Genomic DNA, 24,731 nt, shown 5'->3' on the forward strand with positions numbered 1-24,731 from the left:
GACGGCCATCATGATTGACATTGAAGCTACTACTGGGACATTATTCATTTTTAATAAAGGACTTGTTAAAAATTGCCTTCTGTTTTTCTTGCACTACACTGTTTTTTTTTTTTGAGTGAATGGGCAGGGGTACCATGTATCCCATATTCATTCACATGGGGGGCTTTCTTAAAGGGGGCTTCCAGGTCCAGATAAGCTCCCTGTCCGCAGACCCCCCTCAACCATAGCCCAGGGTTGTGGGGAAGAAGCCCTTGCCTAAACCACAGGGGATGTATGGCCAAAAAAAGGTTTGGCCATACTTCTCTTTTAACCACTTTCCGACTGGCACATGTAGATTTACGTCGGCAGAAGGGCACTTCTGGGCAAATGGACGTACAGGTACGTCCCTTTGAATTTGCCTCCTTATGGTCACGTGTGAGCCGTCGGTGCGCGTGCGTGACCCTGCTAGGAGCTCCGTGAGTAGGATCGCGATCGTCTCATGGAGCTGAAGAACGGGGAGATGCTAATGTAAACAAGCATCTCCCCGTTCTGCCTAGTGACACTGTCACTGATCATAGCTCCCTGTGATCAGGAGCTATGATCAGTGAAGTGTCATTCGTAGCCAAGCCCCCTAACAGTTAGAATCACTCTCCAGGACACACGTAACCCCTCCCTATCCCCCTAGTGGTTAACCCCTTCACTGCCAGTGTCATTTTTACAGTATCAGTGCAATTTTATAGCACTGATCGCTGTAAAAATTACAATGGTTTCTAAAATGTGTCAAAATTGTCTGACGTGTCCGCCATAATGTTGCAGTCCCGATAAAAATAGTAGATGGCTGCCATTACTAGTAAAAAAAAAAATTAATAATAAAAATGCCATAAAACAAACCCCTATTTTGTAGATGCTATAACTTTTGCGCAAACCAATCAATAACCGCTTATTGTGATTTTTTTACTGAAAATATGTAGAAGAATACGTATCAGCCTAAACGGAGGAAAAAAATTGTTTATTATATATTTTTTGGGGATATTTATTATAGCAAAAAGTAAAAAATAATGCATTTTTTCAAAATTGTCGCTCTATTTTTGTTTATAGCGCAAAAAATAAAAACAGCAGAGGTGATCAAATACCACCAAAAGAAAGCTCTTTGTGGGGGGAAAAGGGGCATCAATTTTGTCTGGGAGCCCCGTCGCATTACGCAATTGTCAGTTAAAGCGACGCAGTGCCGAATCGCAAAATGTGCTCTGGTATTTGACCAGCAAAATGGTCCGGGGCTTAACCACTTCAATACCAGGCACTTAAACACCTTCCTGCCCAGACCAATTTTGAGCTTTCAGTGCTGTCGCACTTTGAATGACAATTGCGCGGTCATGCTACACTGTACCCAAATGAAATTTTTATTATTTTTTTCCCACAAATAGAGCTTTCTTTTGGTGGTATTTGATCACCTCTACAGTTTTTATTTTTTGCTAAACAAATAAAAAAATACCGAAAATTTTGAAAAAAAATATGTTTTTTTTGTTTCAGTTTCAAAATGTTGTAAATAAGTAAGTTTTCTCCTTCACTGATGGGCACTGATGGGGCTACACTGATGGGCACTGATGGGCACTGATAAGGCGGCACTGATGGGCACCAATGAGGTGGCACCAATGAAGTGGCACTGATGAGGTGGCATTGATGGACACTGGTATCTGGCACTGATAGGCGGCACTGATGGGCACTGATAGGCGGCACTGATGGGTGGCACTGATGGGCGACAAGGATGGGCACTGATAGGTGGCACAAATTGGCACTGATAGCTGGCATGGATTGGCAAGGTTGGGTGGCATGGATGGTTATGGATAGGCGGTACAGATGGGCATGGATAGGCGGCACAGATGGGCATGGATAGGCAGCCCAGATGGGCATGGATGGGCACTGATAGATGGCATGGATGGGCACTGATAGGCGGCACAGGTGGGCACTGATAGGTGGCACAGGTGGGCACTGATAGGCGACATTGTATTATGTTATACTGTACTAATGGATGCCAATCAGTGCCAAACAATAATGCATGCCAATCAGTGATGCCCATTGTGAGCACTGATTGACATCCATTATGGGCACTGATTGGCATCCATTGTGGGCACTGACTGGCATCCCTGGTGGTCTAGGGAGGATTACCTTGTGCTGGGCATCCCTGGTGGTCTGGTGGCGTTCCTGGTGGTCCAGTGTGGGCATCCTTGGGGGGGCTGCGCTGATAATTGATCAGCACAGACCCCCCCCTGTCAGAGGAGCAGCCGATCGGCTCTCCTCTACTCATGTCTGACAGATGCGAGTGAGGAAAAGCCGATCACTGGCTTTTCCTATTTACACTGCGATTAGCTGTGATTGGATATGGCTGATCACACGGTAAAGAGTCTACGTCGGAGACTCTTTACCAAGATCGTAGTTACAGGGTGTCAGAAAGACACCCCGCAACAACGATCACCGCAATGCGTGCCCCTGGGCTCAAAATCCTGATCACGTCATATGACATCCGGTCAGGATTTTGAAACCACTATGCTGCCGTGCATCTGCTATAGGGCGGGCGGCAAGTGGTTAAGTGGTTAATAACATATAGGTGCCAGTTTTCACACGTTTGTACTGGAAATATTTTTTTTTTTGATGAATCAAGTGCTAAAATGTCTTGAAATTGATGGTGATTTTAACATGTTTAGTTTTGCATCAAGCCTAATAAACTGTGTTGTGACCTAATTAATTCAGACATTTTCAAAATTATTAGAACGCCACATAGATGCTGAGGACAGCAAATCTTGTTTAGCTGGAAAAGTTTATTAAAGCTATAAAACCTTTGTGTCTGATAAGAAAAGTCTACCGTTGCTTTTACCACTACTCTTGTCATCAGACTGGTGTATGTTCAAAGTGAAATGCAGATGCAAAAGGGAACATCCTCTTTGTTCTTCCAAAATCTGGCTGTGGTGTGTTTTGATGTATTACACTGTACACTCAGCATGAAAAGGATCAACAGGAGGTACTTCTATGCATTCTGGATTCAATAAAAGATATGTAGAGCCTATTGGCAATAATCAACCCTGACCTACTTAGATGGAACAACGATAAGCAGAAGCATAGTTTTGTTTGATATTTTCCAAGATTTTACCTGTCCATTAACTTAATTTTTTTTGTTTGTTACGTTCCTTTGTGTGCAATCTGCCACCATGTTTATAAAGGTGATCTGAAGTCACAGCACACATTTTACAACATCAGCATTGAATTAGCAATAAAAACCGTAGTTATGTTTGAAATATAAGCTTGCTTGAAAAATATTTATGTTATAAGTGTTACGTGTCCACTGGCCATCTCTTCTACAACTTCCTGGATTTGCTGTATGCTTTGCAGTTTCTCCTCTACCTATTCCTTTGGTTTCCTTTTGATTCCCAAGGACAGGGCCGGATTAACATAGGGGCTATTGGAGCTGCAGCTCCAGGCCTCTTACCTTAAGATAGGCCCATTTGCCCCACAAAAAAAAACATTGACTTCAAGGGTCCTGGCTCGGTGACCAGGGGGTACAGAGACCCCAAATTTGGGGGGTATGTAGCTGATGACCTACCCCACCACTGGGGCTTGGGGCTTTTATCATCTACAGTTCCAGAGATATGCGCAGCCTGTCAGAAGCTACATACAGAGTGGCCAGTTTAAATACAAGCTGGCACACTCTGTTTGCAGCAGACAGAGAGGATGAGCTCACAGTGCCTCTCCTCACTTCTTTGTCAGGCACTGAGCTCAATGGACTGCAGAGTATGACAGGCAACACCGCCTGTCAAACTCGCCTATTGATTACAATGGGGCCACTCTGCAACTGCAAGCCAAACTCGCTCACAGTAGCAGCATAGTTTAACAATGTAAAACTACCATTCAGCAATGTAAAAAAAAAAAAAAGGAGGTGGCAGCAGCACCTCATGAATGCCTGTCAGCTGCTGCTATACCACTCGTTGAAAAGCAATCCACCACAGATCACTGTTCAGAGGGCAATAAGCATTACCGCAAAAGTAATGAAGTAAAAGGAAAGAAGCTTGAAGCACATCATCCATTTCACACTCATCACCACCAACCAGGTCACTCCCCAGCCACTTCCCACGTTAGCCACCTCCCTTCAACTTATATCACAGGTGACCATTTCCCAACCTGCAGATGACAGACCCTACTCCAAAACATATCACTTCCAATTGCTTCCCCCACCTGCTGATTGATATTCCTCCATGACCACCTCACCCCCCCCTGCTGACAGACCTATCTTCCCAGCCTGTCCCCACACACCCTCTCACCTGCTGACCTGTGGATGGGGGAATCACTCCCACAGTGTTATTGTGTTCTGCCAGTGGGGAGCCTTCCCTGCCCACCCAATAAAATGATCTGTGTGGCAGCACTGATTGTTTTGGAAAAAAACTGACAGGCTGGTTGTACTCAAGTTGATTAATAGATTGACTTGTGTACAACCATACCATACATAAATTGACTATAGCTGTTCTCTGCTCAATTGGTTTAATTGCAATCCATGTATGGCCCGCTTAACCACTACGTAATCCCTAAACATCCTTCCAAAAACCTTTGCATTTTTCTTTCCCAGGTTCCTTCATCCTCCTCACCTGTACATAGTGCCCACTGTCATACCCTCCAGACTCCTCCCCTGTACATACTGTTCACTGTCATACCCTCCACACTCCTCTCTTATACATAGTGCCCACTTTCATACCCTTCACATTTCTCTCCTATACATAGTTCCCCCTGTCATACCCACCACACTCCTCTCTTATACATAGTGCCCACTGCCATAACCTCCACATTTCTCTCCTATACATAGTCCCCCCTGTCATACCCACCACAATCCTCTCCTGTACATAGTGCCAACTGTCATGCACTGCTCTCCTGTACATAGTGCCCGCTGTCATACCCTCCACACTTCTCTCCTGGGCATACTGCTCACTGTCATACCCTCCACATTCCTCTCCTGTACATACTGCTCATTGTCATACCCTCCATACTCCTCTCCTGTACATACTGCCCACTGTCATACACTTCTCTCCTGTACATAGTGCCCACTGTCATACCCTCCACATTCCTCTCCTGTACATACTGCTCACTGCCATACCCTCCACACTCCTGTCCTGTACATACTTCCCACTGTCATACCCTCCACACTCCTCTTCTCTGCATACTGCCCACTCTCATACTGTCCACTGTCAAACCCTCCACACTCCTCTTCTCTACATACTGCCTACTGGCATACTCTTCTCTCCTGTACATAGTGCCCACTGTCATACTCTACACATCCCTCTTCTGTACATACTGTTCACTGTCATACCCTCCACATTCCTCTCCTGTACATACTGCCCACTGTCATACACACCTCTCCTGTACATACTGCCCACTGTCATACACTTCTCTCCTGTACATAGTGCCCACTGTCATACCCTCCACATTCCTCTCCTGTACATACTGCTCACTGTCATACCATCCACACTCCTGTCCTGTACATACTGCCCACTATCATACCCTCCACATTCCTCTCCTGTACATACTGCCCACTGTCATACCCTCCACACTCCTCTACTGTACCTACTTCCCACTGCCATACCCTCCACACTCCTCTCCTGTACATACTGTCCACTGGCATACTCTTCTCTCCTGTTCATAGTGCCCAATGTCATACCCTACACATTCCTCTTCTGTACACACTACTCACTGTCATACCCTCCACATTCCTCTCCTGTACATACTGCCCAATATCATATCCTCCACACTCCTCTCTTATACATAGTGCCCACTGTCATAACCTCCACATTTCTCTCCTATACATAGTTCCCCTTGTCATACCCACCACACTCCTCTCCTATACATAGTGCCCACTGCCATACCCTCCACACTCCTGTCCTGTACATACTTCCCACTGTCATACCCTCCACACTCCTCTTCTCTGCATACTGCCCACTCTCATACTGTCCACTGTCAAACCCTCCACACTCCTCTTCTCTACATACTGCCTACTGGCATACTCTTCTCTCCTGTACATAGTGCCCACTGTCATACTCTACACATCCCTCTTCTGTACATACTGTTCACTGTCATACCCTCCACATTCCTCTCCTGTACATACTGCCCACTGTCATACACACCTCTCCTGTACATACTGCCCACTGTCATACACTTCTCTCCTGTACATAGTGCCCACTGTCATACCCTCCACATTCCTCTCCTGTACATACTGCTCACTGTCATACCATCCACACTCCTGTCCTGTACATACTGCCCACTATCATACCCTCCACATTCCTCTCCTGTACATACTGCCCACTGTCATACCCTCCACACTCCTCTACTGTACCTACTTCCCACTGTCATACCCTCCACACTCCTCTCCTGTACATACTGTCCACTGGCATACTCTTCTCTCCTTTTCATAGTGCCCAATGTCATACCCTACACATTCCTCTTCTGTACACACTACTCACTGTCATACCCTCCACATTCCTCTCCTGTACATACTGCCCAATATCATATCCTCCACACTCCTCTCTTATACATAGTGCCCACTGTCATAACCTCCACATTTCTCTCCTATACATAGTTCCCCTTGTCATACCCACCACACTCCTCTCCTATACATAGTGCCCACTGCCATAACCTCCACATTTCTCTCCTATACATAGTCCCCCCTGTCATACCCACCACAATCCTCTCCTGTACATACTGCCAACTGTCATACACTGCTCTCCTGTACATAGTGCCCGCTGTCATAAACTCCACACTTCTCTCCTGGGCATACTGCTCACTGTCATACCCTCCACATTCCTCTCCTGTACATACTGCTCATTGTCATACCCTCCATACTCCTCTCCTGTGCATACTGCCCACTGTCATACACTTCTCTCCTGTACATAGTGCCCACTGTCATACCCTCCACATTCCTCTCCTGTACATACTGCTCACTGCCATACCCTCCACACTCCTGTCCTGTACATACTTCCCACTGTCATACCCTCCACACTCCTCTTCTCTGCATACTGCCCACTCTCATACTGCCCACTGTCAAACCCTCCACACTCCTCTTCTCTACATACTGCCTACTGGCATACTCTTCTCTCCTGTACATAGTGCCCGCTGTCATACTCTACACATCCCTCTTCTGTACATACTGTTCACTGTCATACCCTCCACATTCCTCTCCTGTACATACTGCCCACTGTCATACACACCTCTCCTGTACATACTGCCCACTGTCATACACTTCTCTCCTGTACATAGTGCCCACTGTCATACCCTCCACATTCCTCTCCTGTACATACTGCTCACTGTCATACCATCCACACTCCTGTCCTGTACATACTGCCCACTATCATACCCTCCACATTCCTCTCCTGTACATACTGCCCACTGTCATACCCTCCACACTCCTCTACTGTACCTACTTCCCACTGTCATACCCTCCAAACTCCTCTCCTATACATACTGTCCACTGGCATACTCTTCTCTCCTGTTCATAGTGCCCGATGTCAACACTCCTCTCCTGTACATACCACCCACTGTCATATCCTCCACACTCCTCTCCTGTACATACTGCCCACTGTCATACCCTCCCCACTCCTCTCCTGTTCATACTGCTCACGTTCATACCCTCCACACTCCTCTCCTGTACATAATGCTCACCGCCATATCCTCCACATTCCTCTCCTGCACATACTGCCCACTGTCATACCCTCCACATTCCTCTCCTGTACATGCTACTTTTTGTAATACCATCCACACTCCTCTCCTGTACATACAGCCCACTGTCATACCCTCCTCACTCCTTTCCTGTACATACTGCTCACTGTCGTACCCTCCACACTCGTCTCCTGTACATACTGCTCACTGTCTTACCTTCCACACTAGTCTCCTGTAGACACTGCTCACTGTTGTATCCTCCACACTCCTCTCCTGTACACACTGACCACTTTTATAAACTCCTCTACTGTACATAGTGCCAGCTGTCATAACCTCCATACTCCTCGCCTGTGCATAGTGCCCACTATCATACCATCCACATTCCTCTCCTGTACATACCATTCAGTGCAATACCCTCCACACCCCTTTCCTGTAAATACTGCCCACTGTCAGACCCTTCAGATTCCTCTCCTGTACATACTGCCAACTGTCTTTCTCGCCACACTCCTCTCCTGTAAATACTGCCCCCCCATAATACCTTCCATACTCCTCTCCTGCCCCTATCATACCCTCCACACTCCTCTCCTGTACATACTGCCCACTGACATACCCCTCACACTCCTCTCCTGTACATAGTGCCCACTGTCATACCCCCTACACTCCTCTCCTGTACAATATGCCCACTGTTATACCCTCCACATTCCTCTCCCTTACCTGCACATACTTCCCACTTTTATACCATCCATATTCCTCCCCTATGCCTATTACCCACAAAAACAGTTCTTTAAAATTATATTGAATATCCTCAAGGTTACCAGCTCTAGAATGGGTACACTTTTGTTAGTTCACCTAAAGGAAATCTCATTCCTCATATTTGTTCTGCTCATTATTAGTACTCATTTAATTTAGTGATTACTACTTTGATGTATAGAGGAACATAGGGGATGTCAGCTACTCTAAATATACCACTGGTAAAAAAGTGTCCCTGAAAATATTTGTAAAATGTTGGCAACTATGCACTTGGGCACTGCCATGGCCATTATGGGGCCCCATGAGAGGCTCCTGGGAGCCTGTGATATTAAAGTGGTACTAAACTTCACTAACATTACTACTTTTTAGAGGCCCGAGGTAGGTTATGCCATAATGTACTAGTATGTACAGCATATTACACACTTACCTGTCAGACTGAGCCCTCCAGCTCTGCGCTGTGATCAGTCCGGCGGGTCCCAGGCACTTCCATCTTCACCCGGTCCTTCTTCCGCCCTGTGCCTTCGGTCACTTGCCTTGGCTGGGCTACGTTGATGTCACCCTCATGCACATCCTCTCTTGCATCCTCCCTCCCTTACCCCTCACCCCTCTCTCACCCCCTTTCTCTCTCTCTCTCTCTCTCTCATCCTCCCTCTCTCTAATTTTTTGTTTTAACAAAAAATTGTTTTCCATTCTTATTTATTTATTTTATAAAATGCCCGACCAAAATCCTCAGCACCAGGCCCATGATGTTCCTTTTCCAACACTGTCTAAGGAATACATATAAAGCAGTGTTGTTGATATGGTGTGAGTCCTATACTAACCGGGCCTCCTGAAAATCCTCCTTCCAGCACCTCTGTAGTTCAGAAGGCAGGCTCTGTAAAATCAGTGACACCGCAGTGCATATTCACAAGGCATAGTAAATGCGTTCAAGGAAGTAAATGCGTAGGATTCTTCAAGAAGCTTCCAAACTTCAAGATCATTTACATTAACCTCTTGCTGACCCACTCACAGTAGATATACTGCGAGTGGGCGGGACAGCCAGACACTGGTTTGGCTGTTTGGGCACAGCACGAGCTTGTCAGTAGATTTCAGCCAATGATTTTGGCTGAGACCTAATAATCAACTGTGGCCAATCACAGCAGAGTTCTGTGTTGACAAACACACAGGTTTCAGGGAGAAAAAGCACACAGATCTGTTGGTAAAAGCAGCACACATTACACTTGTTAAGCACACAGTTAACCCCTTCATTGTCTCTGATGTTAACCCCTTCCCAGCCAGTTCCATTAGTACAGTGTACAGTATTATCACTGATCACTGTATTAGTGTCACTAGCGACATCTGTGTAAGTTAGACAGTTAGAGTCCCTCCCAGCCAGTGGCTGTTAGCTCTAGATTGCCCGGCCGCTACAGGATCACAGTCAAACTATAACTCACTAATCGCTGCCATCATTAGTATATTGTCTGTTCTGAGCAGTATCTTAATCATGATCAGAACTATACTGGTGTCCCCAATAGTATAGTGTCCCCAAAAACACAACTTGGTTTTTACCAAAGACATGTAGCCGAATACATGTAGGGTCTAAATTTATGAAGACATTTGAATTTATTGGATATGTTCTATAACAGAGAGTAGCAAATAATGTTTTTTTTTTTTTTAATGTTCTTTGTTTTTCATTTGTATAATAAAAAACAAAAAAAAAACAAATGTTAATTACACAGGTTCTGTGGTTGATTAAAGTGGTAATCAAACTCATTAGTGCCTTATCTACAATAAATTAGCCTCAGAACCTGTGTAATTAATATGTGTTCGGGCTTAAAGAGATGAGTTGGGATCTCTACAGAACCTGGGCCAACTCTGTGTTGTGCAGAAATAAATGCACTCTGATGACCCAGAAGATGGCCAAAAAAGCTTTTAAGGCAGGCCGGATCAGGAGATGTTGGGATTGACCTATGACATCTGAAAATCCACAATCTGACCATTTGCAAGCCTTCTCTTATACTGTATGTGTAAACTTGGTCATTGCATCAACAGTTTGACATATGTTTGCTACAGTACTTAGGGGTCTGTTTATCAATGTTTTCACCCAGGATTTACTCATTTTCCAATTTAAGATACAGTTTAACATTTTGTTAATCTTGGTTGAAAGTTGTGTAAAGCCTTGTGTTTAGCATTTTTTTCTGCCAGAAAACTCCTCTCAAATACACAATGTAAGTGTTTTTTTTCGCCTCTAAACGCTGAGCTTAAAATATGTCTCCAAATTTCCTAATGCATGGACACATAAGATAACATTGAGCTGCTTCTACAGGCAAAATGCAAAACCCCTGTAGAAGCAGCGATTTTTTTAAGCCCAGCGTGTATGGACGTTCAACTTAAGTAAAGTCATTAGTGATGTTCTCATCAAAGCCATATAATCCTATAGAACTTAGCTGCTTGTGCCCGAGTAGTTTTCAGTGTGAAGGGTGAACTATATGTAGACATGTTCATTGTTGCATATACCCTTCTTTTTATTTAACAACATTTTAAATAAGCGATGGGAGATATCTACTAAAACTGGAGCACTCAGAATCTGGTGCAGCTGTGCATGGTAGACACATAGCTTCCAACTTCAGTTTGTTCAATTAAGCTTTAACAGTAAAACCTGGAAACTGATTGGTTTCTATGCAGAGCTGCACCTGTTTTTTTTTTTGTTTTTTTTTTTATATTAATTGTATTTGACTATTTATGGCAAATACAGCTTCTCACTACTACAGAGATGGTTATTGCATGATATTGATGTTATCAATAGACACCACCATATGAATTGTTATGAAAATACGGTAGTAGCATGCTCAGAAATATAAACAAATCGAAGGCAACTGTATGATATAAATGGAGTGAGCAATACAGGAACACGTAACATAGGAGAGGATGTACGTAACGACCACTCAAAAAAGACATGTAGACTCCTATTCCTGTACACAGACACAGGAGTGCAGGTAGGAAATACATTATACGTGAAAAATACAAGGTGTCTTATTATGTGTTTGCAGAACAATAATGATCTGAACTATCGTGTCTAACCTCTGTGTTTGGAAAGTAATACGTTTACTTGGTAGCAGACATCACAAGCAATTTTTTTTTTTATACTCATTCTCACCCAGCTGGCCTCATCTGTTGTCAAAGCTTGTCAAGACCTGCTACTTCCAGGGAAATCATGAATTTAGGTTTTGTGAAAGTCAAAACTTGCTGAGGATTTCTCTAGTGCTGCAACGACAAATTAGAGAGGTGGGGGGCATTGTAAAGTTAAGTAACCACATATAGCTACAATTTTTTTTTTCTCACCAAAGTGAGCCACTGTGCTTTTGTTGATACAGTTAGCAAATTAACATTTAGGTAACCCAAGGAGAACAAGGTGCATAAACTTAGTTCTGGGGAGTGGCAAGTGAGCTAGCAATGAAGATGAAAATATTAGAGCAGTGGTAGTGTAAAAAAGTCAGTGGGCCACGGAGCTGGAGATATTAAAGCTGGAGTGGATAAGTTAAGAGTGTATAAGTTAGTGGGATGTGGTACTAAAAATATTGAATCAGGGGTACAACTCAATAAGCCATGGAATGAAGATGGTCTTAGAGGGCAAATGATTGCATGGGTGAAAGTTTGCACTGAATTATAAATGGACCTTAGTCCACCACAGACTAACAAAGAACAAGGAGACCTTATCTGTCTGAGAGTCACTTAAAGGCACTCACTGCCATCTTGCAAGAACAGGGTTAAGGACAGTGGAACATGTACATATAGGAAACCAAGCTAGTAGGACAAAAATACAAGAATGAAGATATTGTTTGGGCATAAACAGAGCAGAGGGCATAAGAGCACCAGCTGTGAAACATCCATGGTAAAGTAGAAAAAGGAGAGCAGTATAGAAATGACAACTAGACAACTACTGAGGAAGCTGTCCGACAGAAGTTGATGCAAGAGTGTGACTAAACTCTGGTTCTATCCAAGTATAAATAAGTAAACTTCTTTTGCTCTCAGCCCCCTCCAAATAAATTTTTTTGCCGCTGTCCATTGTCCCACTGTATGTAGGAAAGTAGCCACCCACTGCTCTCTCCAAAGATTGACTATTATAACATTAGCTTTCACAGTATAAAAAAAATGGGCTAACTTTACTGTTATCTTATTTTTTAATTAAAAAAAGTGTATTTTTCCAAAGAAATTGCACATGTGAGACCACTGCACAAATACGGTGTGACATAAAGTATTGCAACGACCTCCATTTTATTCTCTAGGCCATCTTAAAAAAAAAAAAATATATATATATATAATGTTTGGGGATTCCAAGTACTTGGAACCCTCCAAAAAAATGATTTTAGCTATTAAACATCAATTTTCAAAAAGAGGCTCAGTCCTTAAGTGGTTAAGCATCATTAAAATCACTACACCTTAAAAAACATCTTTTTAAGAAAAAAATTTGCATTGATACATGTCCCCCAGGACAGTACCCTGACCCCCATATACGCCTTCAGAGTTGGCTATTTTTCCTGTTCTGCTTCCATAGACTTCAATGGGGTTCGCCATTCAGGTTAGAGCTTTTCCCCTGTTCGGGAGTTCTGAGATCTCTAGCAATATACAATAGTGGTCACTTAACTTATTTTATACATTATTTTCCAGATTATCTTTTTTTGTTCAATAATATTGTTTACCAGCAGAAGAAAAAACATACTAGCAGAGATTTACTAACACTGGAGGACTCAGAATCGAGTGCAGCTGTGCATGATAGCTAATCAGTTTCTAACTGCAACTGCACCCATTTCACACTGGGGCGCATTGCAGTCACTACAGCACCAAAAATAGCGCCTGCAAAGTGCCCTGAAACAGCCACTGCTGTCTCTCCAATGTGAAAGCCCAAGGGCTTTCACAATGGAGCGGTGCACTGCCAGGACGCTCAAAAAAGTCCTGCTAGCAGCATCTTTGGAGTGGTGAAGGAGCGGTGTATGCACCGCTCCTGCCCATTGAAATCAATGGGGCAGCGTGTCTATACCACTGGCAAAGCGCTGCAGCAGTGCTTTGCAGTGGTTTTAACCCTTTCTCGGCCGCTAGCAGGGGGGTAAATCGGCCGAATACCACTGCTAAAACGGCAGTAAAACGGCAATAAAAATAGTGCTGTTTTACCTCAGATGCAGCTCCCGCCCCAGTGTGACAGGGGCCTTAAGCTTTTACAATAAGGCCTCATGCACACCGGCCATTTAAACAGCTGCTGTTTTTGGTTTTAGGCATTTTTTTCTGCAGCCAGCAAACTTTCCAGCATGCTATCCTGTCTGTCCATGCACACATAGGCTGTTATTGGGTTTTAAGAGGAGTTTTTCAGCTGTAAAAATGCTCAAACTCTGATAAAAGCTATAACACACGGCTATTCTGTGTTTGTCAGTGTTTTTTTAGCCATAAGCTTCTGTGGGACTATAGTTTTCCTAAAAAAACAAAAACGCTACTGCATTCTACTGCTACAGCTTTCTACAGCTAAAATTACTAGCGTTTTTATAACATCCAGTGTTTCTGAGGCCTAAAACCTGAAAGCCAATTGGTATCTATACAGACTGTGCCAGATTTTGCTCTCTCCAGTTTTAGTAAATAAACCCTATAGGAATCTAAAGTTGAAATCATTGTTCTACGCTTCATCTATAAATATTATGTATTTAGAACTAATTATTTAGTTCATTAGAGATAACGGGAAGTGACAGGCTTCCAGTTTTGAAGATGTCATCACAAAGATGACAGAGACCTCTATGAACCAATAATCCTACTCATTTATATATTTAAAGAATTTACTATCATACATTTTTTTTTTAATTATTATTATTTTTAATGTGAGAATGCAATTGACAATGAGAATGGGTGCAGCATTTGGCCAACAACAAGATAATAATAACTTACATTTTGTTAGTACAGCTTGGTGACGAGCTAGCATCGCTCGGTCCAGGGATAAATGGTAAGAAGCATTCGGAAGGATGGTTGCCAGTTCAGTAGATAAGAGGTAGAGAAAGATGGAGGAGGCCTCAGTGAATTTTTTTTTTTAAATATTAAAAACTTTAAAACATTTTGGGTTCATGTAAACTTTTAAAGAAACATGAAAAACAAAATGTATAATATAATGCTAAAATAAGCATGAAATAATCTGTGCATTAATCTTCACATAGGTAATGGACGGCAGGTTCCACAAAAACCCCCAAGAGGAACATCCAGAAGTCCACCTCAGTTAGAGATACCCCCACCCCCTCCCTACCCTCCACCTGATAATGATATTTCGGATTCACCTTTCTATGAAAATGGAGCTTCTATAACAGGAACAACCAGACCTATACCTGCCAAACGTAGGTCCATACCAGGCTATACTATATTTTTATATGCTCCTGTCTGCTCCACTTTTGCTGCTATATCACTCACCTTTCCTCTAGTCTATGTAGCTATTTTTCTTTTCCTCCTGTCCTTTTGTTATGGTGAATTTCAGAGATCCCTTAAATGGTGCTTATTAAAGTTAACTGCCTCAGTCATATTAAAGGAATAACCAAGAACAAACCAACCCATAAGCTGGAGAGGTATGTCTCAGGTACAGTTTAGCTGTGCACAAATAATGCTCGATAAATTATTCTCTTGTAGCAAATATGAGCCTATTATTAAACATTTGCTAATCCACTAAAAGAAATGTCTGTCAATACATTATACCTACGTTGCATTGGATAATGAAAGTAACCAGGTAGCATGTGTTGTTTCCTTTTCTCTAAATGATACCACTCCTCACACCGTTCTGCATCATTATCTAGTCTCTGCTTTGCTGGAGGAGGTATAGGGAACCCACAAGCAGAGTTAAAATTAAATGAAATTGCATAGTAATACAGATTGGTAACTTTCTATTTTTTACAGATTTTTCAAGTAAAAAAATGGGTCTTTTGAAAGTGACAAAAAATTGTTTGTTAATGCTCATAGAGGTTGTCTGTTTTATTGGAAATTCTCTGTTACAAATCATTAATAATTTACCATAGAGAAGTGAACAAGCCTGTTATCTTTATTAAGTGAGGGAAAAAAAGCAATACGATCTATGCAATGTGCAACCAAGATGAAGACAGGCAGCTTTCTCTTACCTTCAATTATTCTCTGTGAGACTATGGGTATCATAGTTAGTAGGTGCACTACTGTATTGCTTTAGCATGCTGCCTTGGGTGCTAAAGTGCTTTATTTCAACTGTGATGTCAAACTTCGATGCAAATCTGTCAGCAAAAACACTAATGACTGAAATCAGGCATCCAGCTATGTGTGTCCACACCGCCATACCTTTTTTGGAAGCTCCAAAGGCCAAATGCCTTCCTTTTCCCATGAAATATAGCTCCCCGTTGGCCAGAGAGACACAACACGTTGCAATGGGGGAGAGAGAGTTGGAAATTGAAGAGCTACTACAACATAGCATATTCAGCCCCAGGTTCATGAGGTGTTGAAGAAGAATAATAGTATTTGGAAGTGGCAGCCCATAGCAGATCACATAGACACATTGCTAGTTGCAATGCAAGAATGTGCTGGAAGTCAGAGGTACTGTACAGTAAAATGGAATTGTCATGCAGGCACCTTGAGGTAGAGCTGAAACTAGGAGGGGAGTGTGCCCCAGGTGCCACATTGAGAGAGGCGGCATCACTACTCTTGTCAGTGTAGTGATGGAAGTGAGGAAGAGCCAGCCCAGAGGCAATGCGGGCTGTGTTCCCTCTCCCCCTTCTCCTTCCTGTTAGTGTACTGTTCCTGCTGGCTGTACTGTTCTCCCTTTGAGTGGCAGTCTGGAACTTCATCTCCCAGTTGCCCCCAGGATCCACACTTCTCACAGCCATGAGGGAGCTGCAGAAAGCATAAGTGTGAGCGGTGGAGGATGCTGCCTCGGTGTGCGGTGTGCATTGTGCAGCCTTCCCCGGGCAGGCATGGCTCATTTTCTTCTAGGACCAGGAAGAGTATAGCGGAGGCCGGCTGATCCTTCACTGAGCTCTTACTAAACAGGACCGATCTTTCAGCTGCAGCTGACAGTGTCAAGAGCAGCTGCAGCTAAAAGATCTATTTTGTGTTCTACTGCACCACCCCTCCCCCAATCCTTGGTTACTGGGAGCACTGGCAACCTAACAACCAATTAAATAATTTGTTTGCGTCACCCCCCCCCCCCCCCCCAGCTACCAGGGGAGGTCAGAACTTCCTCCTTCACACTTGCCCCCCTCTAAACTCCTGCTGGGCTGCTACAACAATGCTGGTTAAGGTAGAGAGGCACATTGATGTATAGGGGGGCACACTAAGGTAAGCGAGGAGGGGAGCACACTGATGTAGGGGGGGCGGAATTTGATGTAAGGGGGGTACTCTGATGTAACGTGGGCACATTGATGTAAGGGGGGACTCTTATGTAAGGGGGCAGCTCTGATGCAAGGAAGCCACAATTGTAAGGGGGACACTGATGTAAGGGGGCATTGATGTAAGGGGAATACTGATGTAAGATGGGGAATTGATATAAGGGGAGGGGACTGATGTAAGGGGGATGCTCTGAAGTAAGAGGGGAAACTGATGTAAGGGAGAACACTGATGTTAGGGGAAATTAAGAGAATACATTGATATACAGGAGGAAACTGATGTAAGGGGGGCTCTGAAGTAGGAGGGACACTAATGTAAGTTTGCACACTGATGTAAGGAAGAACTCTGATGTAAATGGGGAAACTGATGTAAGGGGGGGGGCACTGATGTAAGGGGGGACTGGGATGTAAGGAATACACTATTGTAAGGGGGGACACTGATTTAAGGTGACATTGATATAAAGGGAAAAACTGAGGTAAGGGGGCAGACTGATGTAAAGGGGGATTCTGATTTAAAATGGGACACTGATATAAGAGGGGGCTCTGATGCAAGAAAGGCACTATTGTAAAGCAGGACAGTAATGAAAGGGGTAATTGGTGTAAGAGGGTACATTGATATAAAGGCAGAACTTATGTAAGGGAGGGCTCTGAAGTAAGGGGGGAATCTGATGTAAGGGTGCACACTGATGTAAAGGGGAGGCACTAATGTAAGGGGGAACTCTGAAGTAAAAGGGGACACTGATGTAATGGGGGGCTCTAATGTAGTGGAGACACTGATGTAAAAGGGAACTTGAAGTAAGGGGGGACACTGATGTAAGAAAGGACACTGATGTAAGGTGGGGCATTGATATAAGCAGTGATTCTAAAGTAATGGGGGACATTTCTGTAAGGGGGCACAAAGGGGGGGGCACGGATATTAGGGGGGATTCTAAAGTAATGGGGGACTCTCAAGCAAGGGGGACACTGATATAAGGGTGGGGGGAGGACTTGATGTAAGGGGGCATTGGGGGATACTGATGTAATATACCGTAATATTATTGTAAAAATAATATTGTACCAAAAAAATACAATTGTAAAAAATGATTAAAAAAAAGGAAATAATAAAAATAAAAATGTCTACCATCCTCTTTGAGAGAGGGGTTGTCGAACTGAGTCTTTGCCCTGGGTGAAAGAATGTCTAGCTTCATCACTGCCTGGAGATACCTGGTTTTAGTTAGTGATGGTTTTTAGCCATGAAAAGCCTAAGCCCTTGTACACACGGTCGGACATTCCGACAACAAAATCCGTCAGATTTTTTCCAACGGATTTTGTCTGAAACTGGTGTTGCATACACACGGTCGGACAAAGTTGTTGGAAAATCCGATCATTCATAACGTGATGACGTTCGTTCGTTGCGACGGGACTACGTTGCAGCTAGTAGCCAATAGCTTTGGTCTCGTAATTTGATCTGAGCATGCGTGGCACTTTGTCCGATCGTAATTCTCTACAAACCATCGGACAAAGTCCGATCGGATCATGTTGTCAGACAATTTTATATCCAGCTCTCAAACTTTGTTGGTCGGACATTCCAACAGAAAAAGTCAGATGTAGCCAACACACGGTCGGATTATCCAACAACACGGTCCGATCGGACATTTTCCGTCAGGATGTCTGACCGTGTGTACAAGGGCTTACACTTTTATTGTCCTGGAAGCTTACAGAGTTGTATTTTTGTTCTGAGCACCTGGGCACATATCATAGAATGCTGGGTTGCAAACTATTGTGATTTTTGCAAATGACCCATGTGTAGGATCACTACCAGAAATGTATTTAGAGGCGGTATCACCAGTGACATAAACAAAATATTTGAATATAGCCAGGATCAAAAGGAAAAAGAACACAGACATTTTTTTTGTTTTGTTTTATATCTTTATTTAAAAATTATTGTTTACATTACAGTAGCAGTATTTTGATATTACAGTAAGTCCCTTACTTACGAAGAAGTTACGTTCCGGGGACTCATTCATAAGTTCAATTTGTTTGCAAGTCCAGCAAGGATCGGGGTTTGCAGACAAAGGCTGCGAGCGCTGCTCAGTGTGTTGTGACGGGGAGAGCCCCCTGTCAGAACACAAAGGCACAGCAGGGGAGATTGCTGCACCAACATTTTTTATGTTGGTGCAGCGATCTGTCATTTGTTTTTCAATTAGCTCCGTTGGATTTAACAAAAAAAAACAAAGTATGTACCCAGCTTTACAGGATTGGTCATGGGAACACATGTTCGCATCTTTGAAATTTGGAAAAGTTGAATGTTTGTATGTAGGGGACTTATTGTACATTATATGATGATTATATTTTCCATCAGTTCTGATACGGTGAAAATGGAATCTGAAAGAGAAAAAAATATTACACCAGTTCTGCTTTCCCTGCTGTGGAAGATGCAAAAGAAAATGAGGATGCCAAGTCATCACTAAACTGAAGCTATAAAGCCATTAGCAAATTCATCAAGATAATAATGGCAAAAAGATTCAAGCAAGTCAACAAGATATGGTGGGAGGGAGGGTGACATTATCTATCACGAGGGCCTAGATGAAGCAAGTGCTGACTTCATATAAGCTTATGCAGGGCCATTTTTAAGGCAGGGCAAAAGGGACAGCTGCACTGGGCCCTGTTATTGTTGTGGGGCCCAAAGCAGCTGCCTCATTCTTGCCAACTATCCCAGTTTAAATACCCTCATCCCTTGAGGTTTTAGTCATGTGCTGTATCCCAATATCTCAGTGTGAAATGCTGCTACAAATGCTGCCCAGCTCTTCCCTATTGTTGTGTACAGATGACTCCCCTTCAGACCCTGTGTTTACATGTGGCGGCCAGGGGCATTGATATGTATATCATGCCCCCCTGAGGTCATATCCACAGTAATCTCTAGCAACCAATCAACAAGCAGAAATCATGTGCTGTAAATCATGTGCTGATTAGCAACTAATCAGTGAGCTATAATGTGTGCTGTAACCTCTAGCAACCAGTCAGTGAGCGGTAATGATACTGTAAGCTCTGGCAACCAATTGCAATAGCTGCCTGATCTGATTCAGTAAACTGATTTTGAGTCTGGCTGCTATTCATTGTATGTCAGAGCAGGTGGAGAGCAAAACTGCATGGGGGGGGGCCCAAGAAAAGTTTTTTGCCCAGGGTCCAATCAATATTAAAGACGGCTCTGAGCTTATGTACACAAACTGTTCTTTATTTATACTTGTCTTATATGACTGCATGTCTTATGGTGGCCATACATGTTTTGATAATGATCAATTTATATTCTGATCAATCTCTTCTTATAGGAATAATTGATCTATAGTTACCAACCCATACGATCGATATACCACACACACAGACGTGGATTTTGATCAATGGTGAAGAAACAATTGTAACTGGATCATAAATGATTAATTATCGTGCAATCTCATAAACCAGTTGATCAAAATATGATCATATTCATGAACACAGTATCACAGTTCTGCCAATCCATGCAAACGATTAATAATTTTCCACCTTGGCCAATCAAGTCAATTTTATCAAATCCAAAATTTAGTCAAAATTGATGAAAAGGAAAGTTATTTTCTATTTCTATATTTGTTATGGCTATTCGATTGTCTAAAGCATTTTGTTTTGACTGATCTGCACACTGCTCCGATAAAAAAGTGTGCCTATACAATGTGTGTATACAGCCAACAATATCCCATATTTTGTAAATTGTACTGTAATGTAGTCTGCATAAATATTAGCCTATGCGGGGAGCTTACCTATAACCTTTGTTAAGAGACAAAATACGTTTTATGTTTCACTGTGCCATCCTCCTTGATTTGTAAAACTGAGATACAGACATTTTTTGATGTGTTAATATGAATTGTACACTGGGATTCTTTGTATGTAGGATATAGGAAGGTATGTTTTTATGAGCAGTCTGGCTTGTTTTTGTGCTTGTCTTCTGCTGTTTATGTTCCTAAAGTTTCAGAGACATTACTAGGTGCAAATTAAGTATGAATTTAATGAAGGGTGTCAGTGCTGGAGTCAGGATATAGGTAAGCTTAAAGTGGTTGTAAACCCCTTACAACCACTTTAACCTACAGGTAAGCCTAGATTAAGGCTTACCTGTAGGTGCAAGAAAAATCTCCCAAACCTAAAAGGTTTAGGAGATATTTGCAAGAATAGCGGCATTTGGCATTTCTAACAGCGATCGTGCCATTAGAGGCGGCACCAGCGCGCATGCGCAGGAGTGACATCATTGCGGCTCCGGCCGGTCACATCGCCGGAGCCGCTATACCCGAAAGTCACTCCGGGTATCATGGCGACGACAGAGGTGGTGACTGAGGACCGCTGCAGGGGCTTCGATCTCAGGTAAGTAATTCATAATGAGCTAGCATGCAATGCATACTAGCTCATTATGCCTTTGCCTTGCAGGGTCTTTTTTTTTTTTTTTCTTAAGAGGCTTTGCTTCCTCTTTAAAGCGGGAGTCCGCCGGGACTCCGCGTTTTTTTGTTTTTTTTTTAAGTCAGCAGCTACAAATACTGCAGCTGCTGACTTTTAAAATAGTGACACTTACCTGTCCAGCGCGCCCGCGATGTCGGCACCCAAAGCCGATCTCTAGATCGACACTCGAGTGCTGCCGCCGCCATCTTGGGTATGGGAATCAGGAAATGGAGCCTTTCGGCTTCATTTCCTGTTTCCCTACTGCGCATGCGCGAGCCGCGCTGCGCAATGAGGACAGTCCCCGCTGCCTCTGGGATCTGTGTGTTTCCCAGCAGGCAGCGGGGCACTTGCGGAAGGGGGCGGGCACTTGCGGAAAGGGGCGTAATGTACGCCCCTTTCCGCAGAGAGCTAGCCCGGAAGTGGGTGCAGTTACCTGGATTATCCAGGTAACTGCACCCCCCTCCCCCCTGAAAGGTGCCAATCGTGGCGCCGGAGGGGGGGAGGAATCCGATGAACGGAAGGTCCATTTTAGGGTGGACCTCTGCTTTAAAGCAGACCTTCCGTCTTTTTTTCAACTTTCCATCTATTAAATCTTCTACCCTTGTTGTTTTAACTTTGGTTATTTGGATAATAAAACATTGTGTTTCTGCCAGTATATAGCCCACTTCCAGTTTCTTGTCTGGTAAAAAGCCTAGGCTTATGACATCATGCACAGCTCTCTCTCTCCCACTCTCATGAGATTTTGCCAGGAAGGGAGGGGGTGATGTGAGGGCCAATGAGAGCTGCAGAGCTGGAGGTGTGTTTCTGTGTAACTGTGTAAATCCAGGAAGTGAACAGGCGGCAGCTTCAGCTGCCCACAGCTAAAATGGCTGCAGCCAGACTCAGTGGAGGGAGATTTCTGCAAGCATATTTGGCAAGTACAGAATCACAGTATATATAAAACAATATGCAAAGTGGGTGGAGGGAAGCTTCAGAATGGCAAAGATGTTTTGATTACAAATTATGTGAGCAGACTGCAGTTCCTCTTTAATGAACATGCTGCTATGTATTTGTTTTATTCTTGTTCTGATGTTTCTGGCTGTGTTCAGTGAACACACTTGGATTTTGCAAGAACAAAACGTACTGTTCTTGTGGCCACAATCCCAGTGAAAGCACTGAGGAAAAAGTGCCACCATCCAGTCTGAAAGCCATGGGTCATAACCTCCCGTGACGCAAGTAATTCAAATACGGATCTCTTAGGAGAGGATCGGATTGCTCCCAGCTTCTTCGTGTTTTCCTGTCTGTGACTTATTAGTAATTTCTGACAGTTCTGTCCTTTCCTGCATGCTTGTATAAGGTTGATCCGTTTGTTTCAGTTCCTGTTACTCATACCACTGTGTTTTTTGGAATGCTGTGACTTCAAAACTAAAGCCCAGCTAACCCGCAGTGGTTTGCTGTGAATTTTTTGTTTTGTGATTGGATTGCATTTGCTTGTTTTCCTGAGGGCAGAGTGGTAATGTTGGCCTGATCTGACCCTTGTACTTACACTTACCCATTCTACATTCTTTTTCTTGTTTCTGTTCCTTACAGTTTACTGCTGTGCATCATTCCCTTCAAATACCAAGAGCTGCTGAGCAGACACTTCCTATGTGGCTTTCTTACATTTCACGTTTCATCTGATCCTCCTTACTCTCCCTGTCTTTTTCTTTCACACTGGTGGACTACAAAAATGGAGTAAATGTGTTGTCTCTTTCAATTGCTCTACCCTCCTACTATCATACATTTTCTTATGCTGTATATTATATTATATAATACATGGTTTGAAAGTATTTTCTCATTTAACTTTTGAAATGAACATGCATAATATAAGCTTTTGGAATCCGTCATTTTTTTTTGTACTGTTTTTGTATGATGCCTCCTTCAGATTGCAAACAGCTGAGTGAATAAGTGATACCCATACATATGACTGCTAACGGCCTTTTTATTTACTCTGAACCTTGGTTCACACTGGTGCAGCTTTGAAATCGCACTACTTCAGCACGATTTCAAAGCCACAGATCATTAGGATTTGCACCTCGGATTTCATTGTGGCTTGCGACTTTGTTTAACAGAAGTCTATGAGGGTCGCAATGAAATAAGCAAAAAGTAGTACAGGAATCTTTTTTAAAGTCACTGTGACAGGACTTGTGGCAATTGGAGCGGTTACATTGCCGACAATGGGGGTGTGACTTGTCATGTGATTTGGAACTGTCAAATTGCATAAAAATTGCACCACGTGAATGAACGTACAGTTCATTTATATGTTGACTAGTTACATAAAAGAATAACTGCTTCACCAGCTTAAAGTAAACCAGTGTAAACCAGTGTAAAACCGAGCATATAACTCAATCAGAGGTTACCTCTAAGAGCCGGTTCACACCGGGGCAGCACGACTTGCAGCACGACTCACAGAGCCGACCTGCACACGACTTCAGTGGCGGCTTGCAAAATGACTTCTGTATAGAAGTCAATGCAAGTCGCCTGAAGTCGCCCCAAAAGTAGTACGGGAACCTTTTTCTAAGTTGGAGCGACTTGAGTCGCTCCTATTAGAACGGTTCCATAGTACAGAACGTAACGTGACTTGTCAGGCAGCTAAGTCGCCTGACAAGTCACCCCTGTGTGAACTGGGTCTTAGTGAAACGCAAGTGTCAAACCTATCAGCATCTAGTATCTAGATATACAGTATAGTCTACTACTGTTATGGAGACATCTGGGTTTTCCTGTAAAATCCTACTTTAACCCTTTACTCTCCCTTTCAATTGGCGATTGTGGCTGCCTATGACATTAAACTTCTTTTTACTGGAAAAGGCTAAATGTGTCGATTACTTCAGCTGCCTATATCTGTTTTATTATGCAGAAAGCATCTGAACCTATTTTAGTGCCTTCTTTGACACTTACCACATGTATACAAAGAACTGAATTTCAATTAAAGTCCATCTGTGAGCTCTTCCTCGTTGCCGTCTTTGAAACACTCAGGGACTGTCAACACTAATCACTGGATTAAAGTAGTAATTTGACAATTTTGTTTTAGTGAAATAAACTTTATCTAAGGAAAGGGAAGGGCAACACCACTTCAGGTAAGCGTGAGCCTCTCCTTGATGACCGGGCGCTGGTCCTTACTCCAGTCCGCGGTCTGACCAAATAATCCAAAGAAGAGATTATGACGGTTATGACTAAGCAAAGCAATTCATGAAACGTTCCAACCATGCTCTCCTCTGTGTGTGTCATGATGTTATCTCTTGATGTTGGATGATTTTACGGAATAAAACATTTTCTTTGTATCCTGGAGTTCAGCCACCCCCTCTCTTCTTTGGATTGTTTGGTCAAGATTTATCTAAACCAGCTACTTCTAGATGTATTTGGGCATGGTGGGTTGGATTATGCAGCTTTTGAATATAATTTCCATGCACAGACTACTTTTAGGTCTACACCTTCCATAAGTGGGCAATAGATGTTGACGCTTTTCCTTGTCACCAAGGGTTTTTAGGATGGTTAAATACCTGAGACACCCCTTGTTAC

General features: G+C 43.2%; 1 protein-coding gene across 4 annotated transcripts in view; it reads left to right on the top strand.

Moving 5' to 3' along the window:
- COBL (cordon-bleu WH2 repeat protein) overlaps positions 1-24,731 on the top strand; it is a 494,130-nt gene that overhangs the window by 360,671 nt on the left and 108,728 nt on the right. For 3 of the 4 annotated variants that reach the window (XM_077491755.1, XM_077491756.1, XM_077491754.1), the window contains one exon: positions 14,586-14,759. The exons of the other annotated variant lie outside the window; for it this stretch is intronic. In XM_077491755.1, coding sequence (XP_077347881.1) covers positions 14,586-14,759 — 174 coding nt within the window. The remainder of the gene's footprint in view (positions 1-14,585; positions 14,760-24,731) is intronic. 4 annotated transcript variants of the gene reach the window in all.

The sequence above is a fragment of the Lithobates pipiens genome, unplaced genomic scaffold, assembly GCF_037356315.1.
Source record: "Lithobates pipiens isolate NorthernLeopardFrog02 unplaced genomic scaffold, aLitPip1_a1.2 Scaffold_19, whole genome shotgun sequence".
Classification (NCBI taxonomy): Eukaryota; Metazoa; Chordata; class Amphibia; order Anura; family Ranidae; genus Lithobates; species Lithobates pipiens.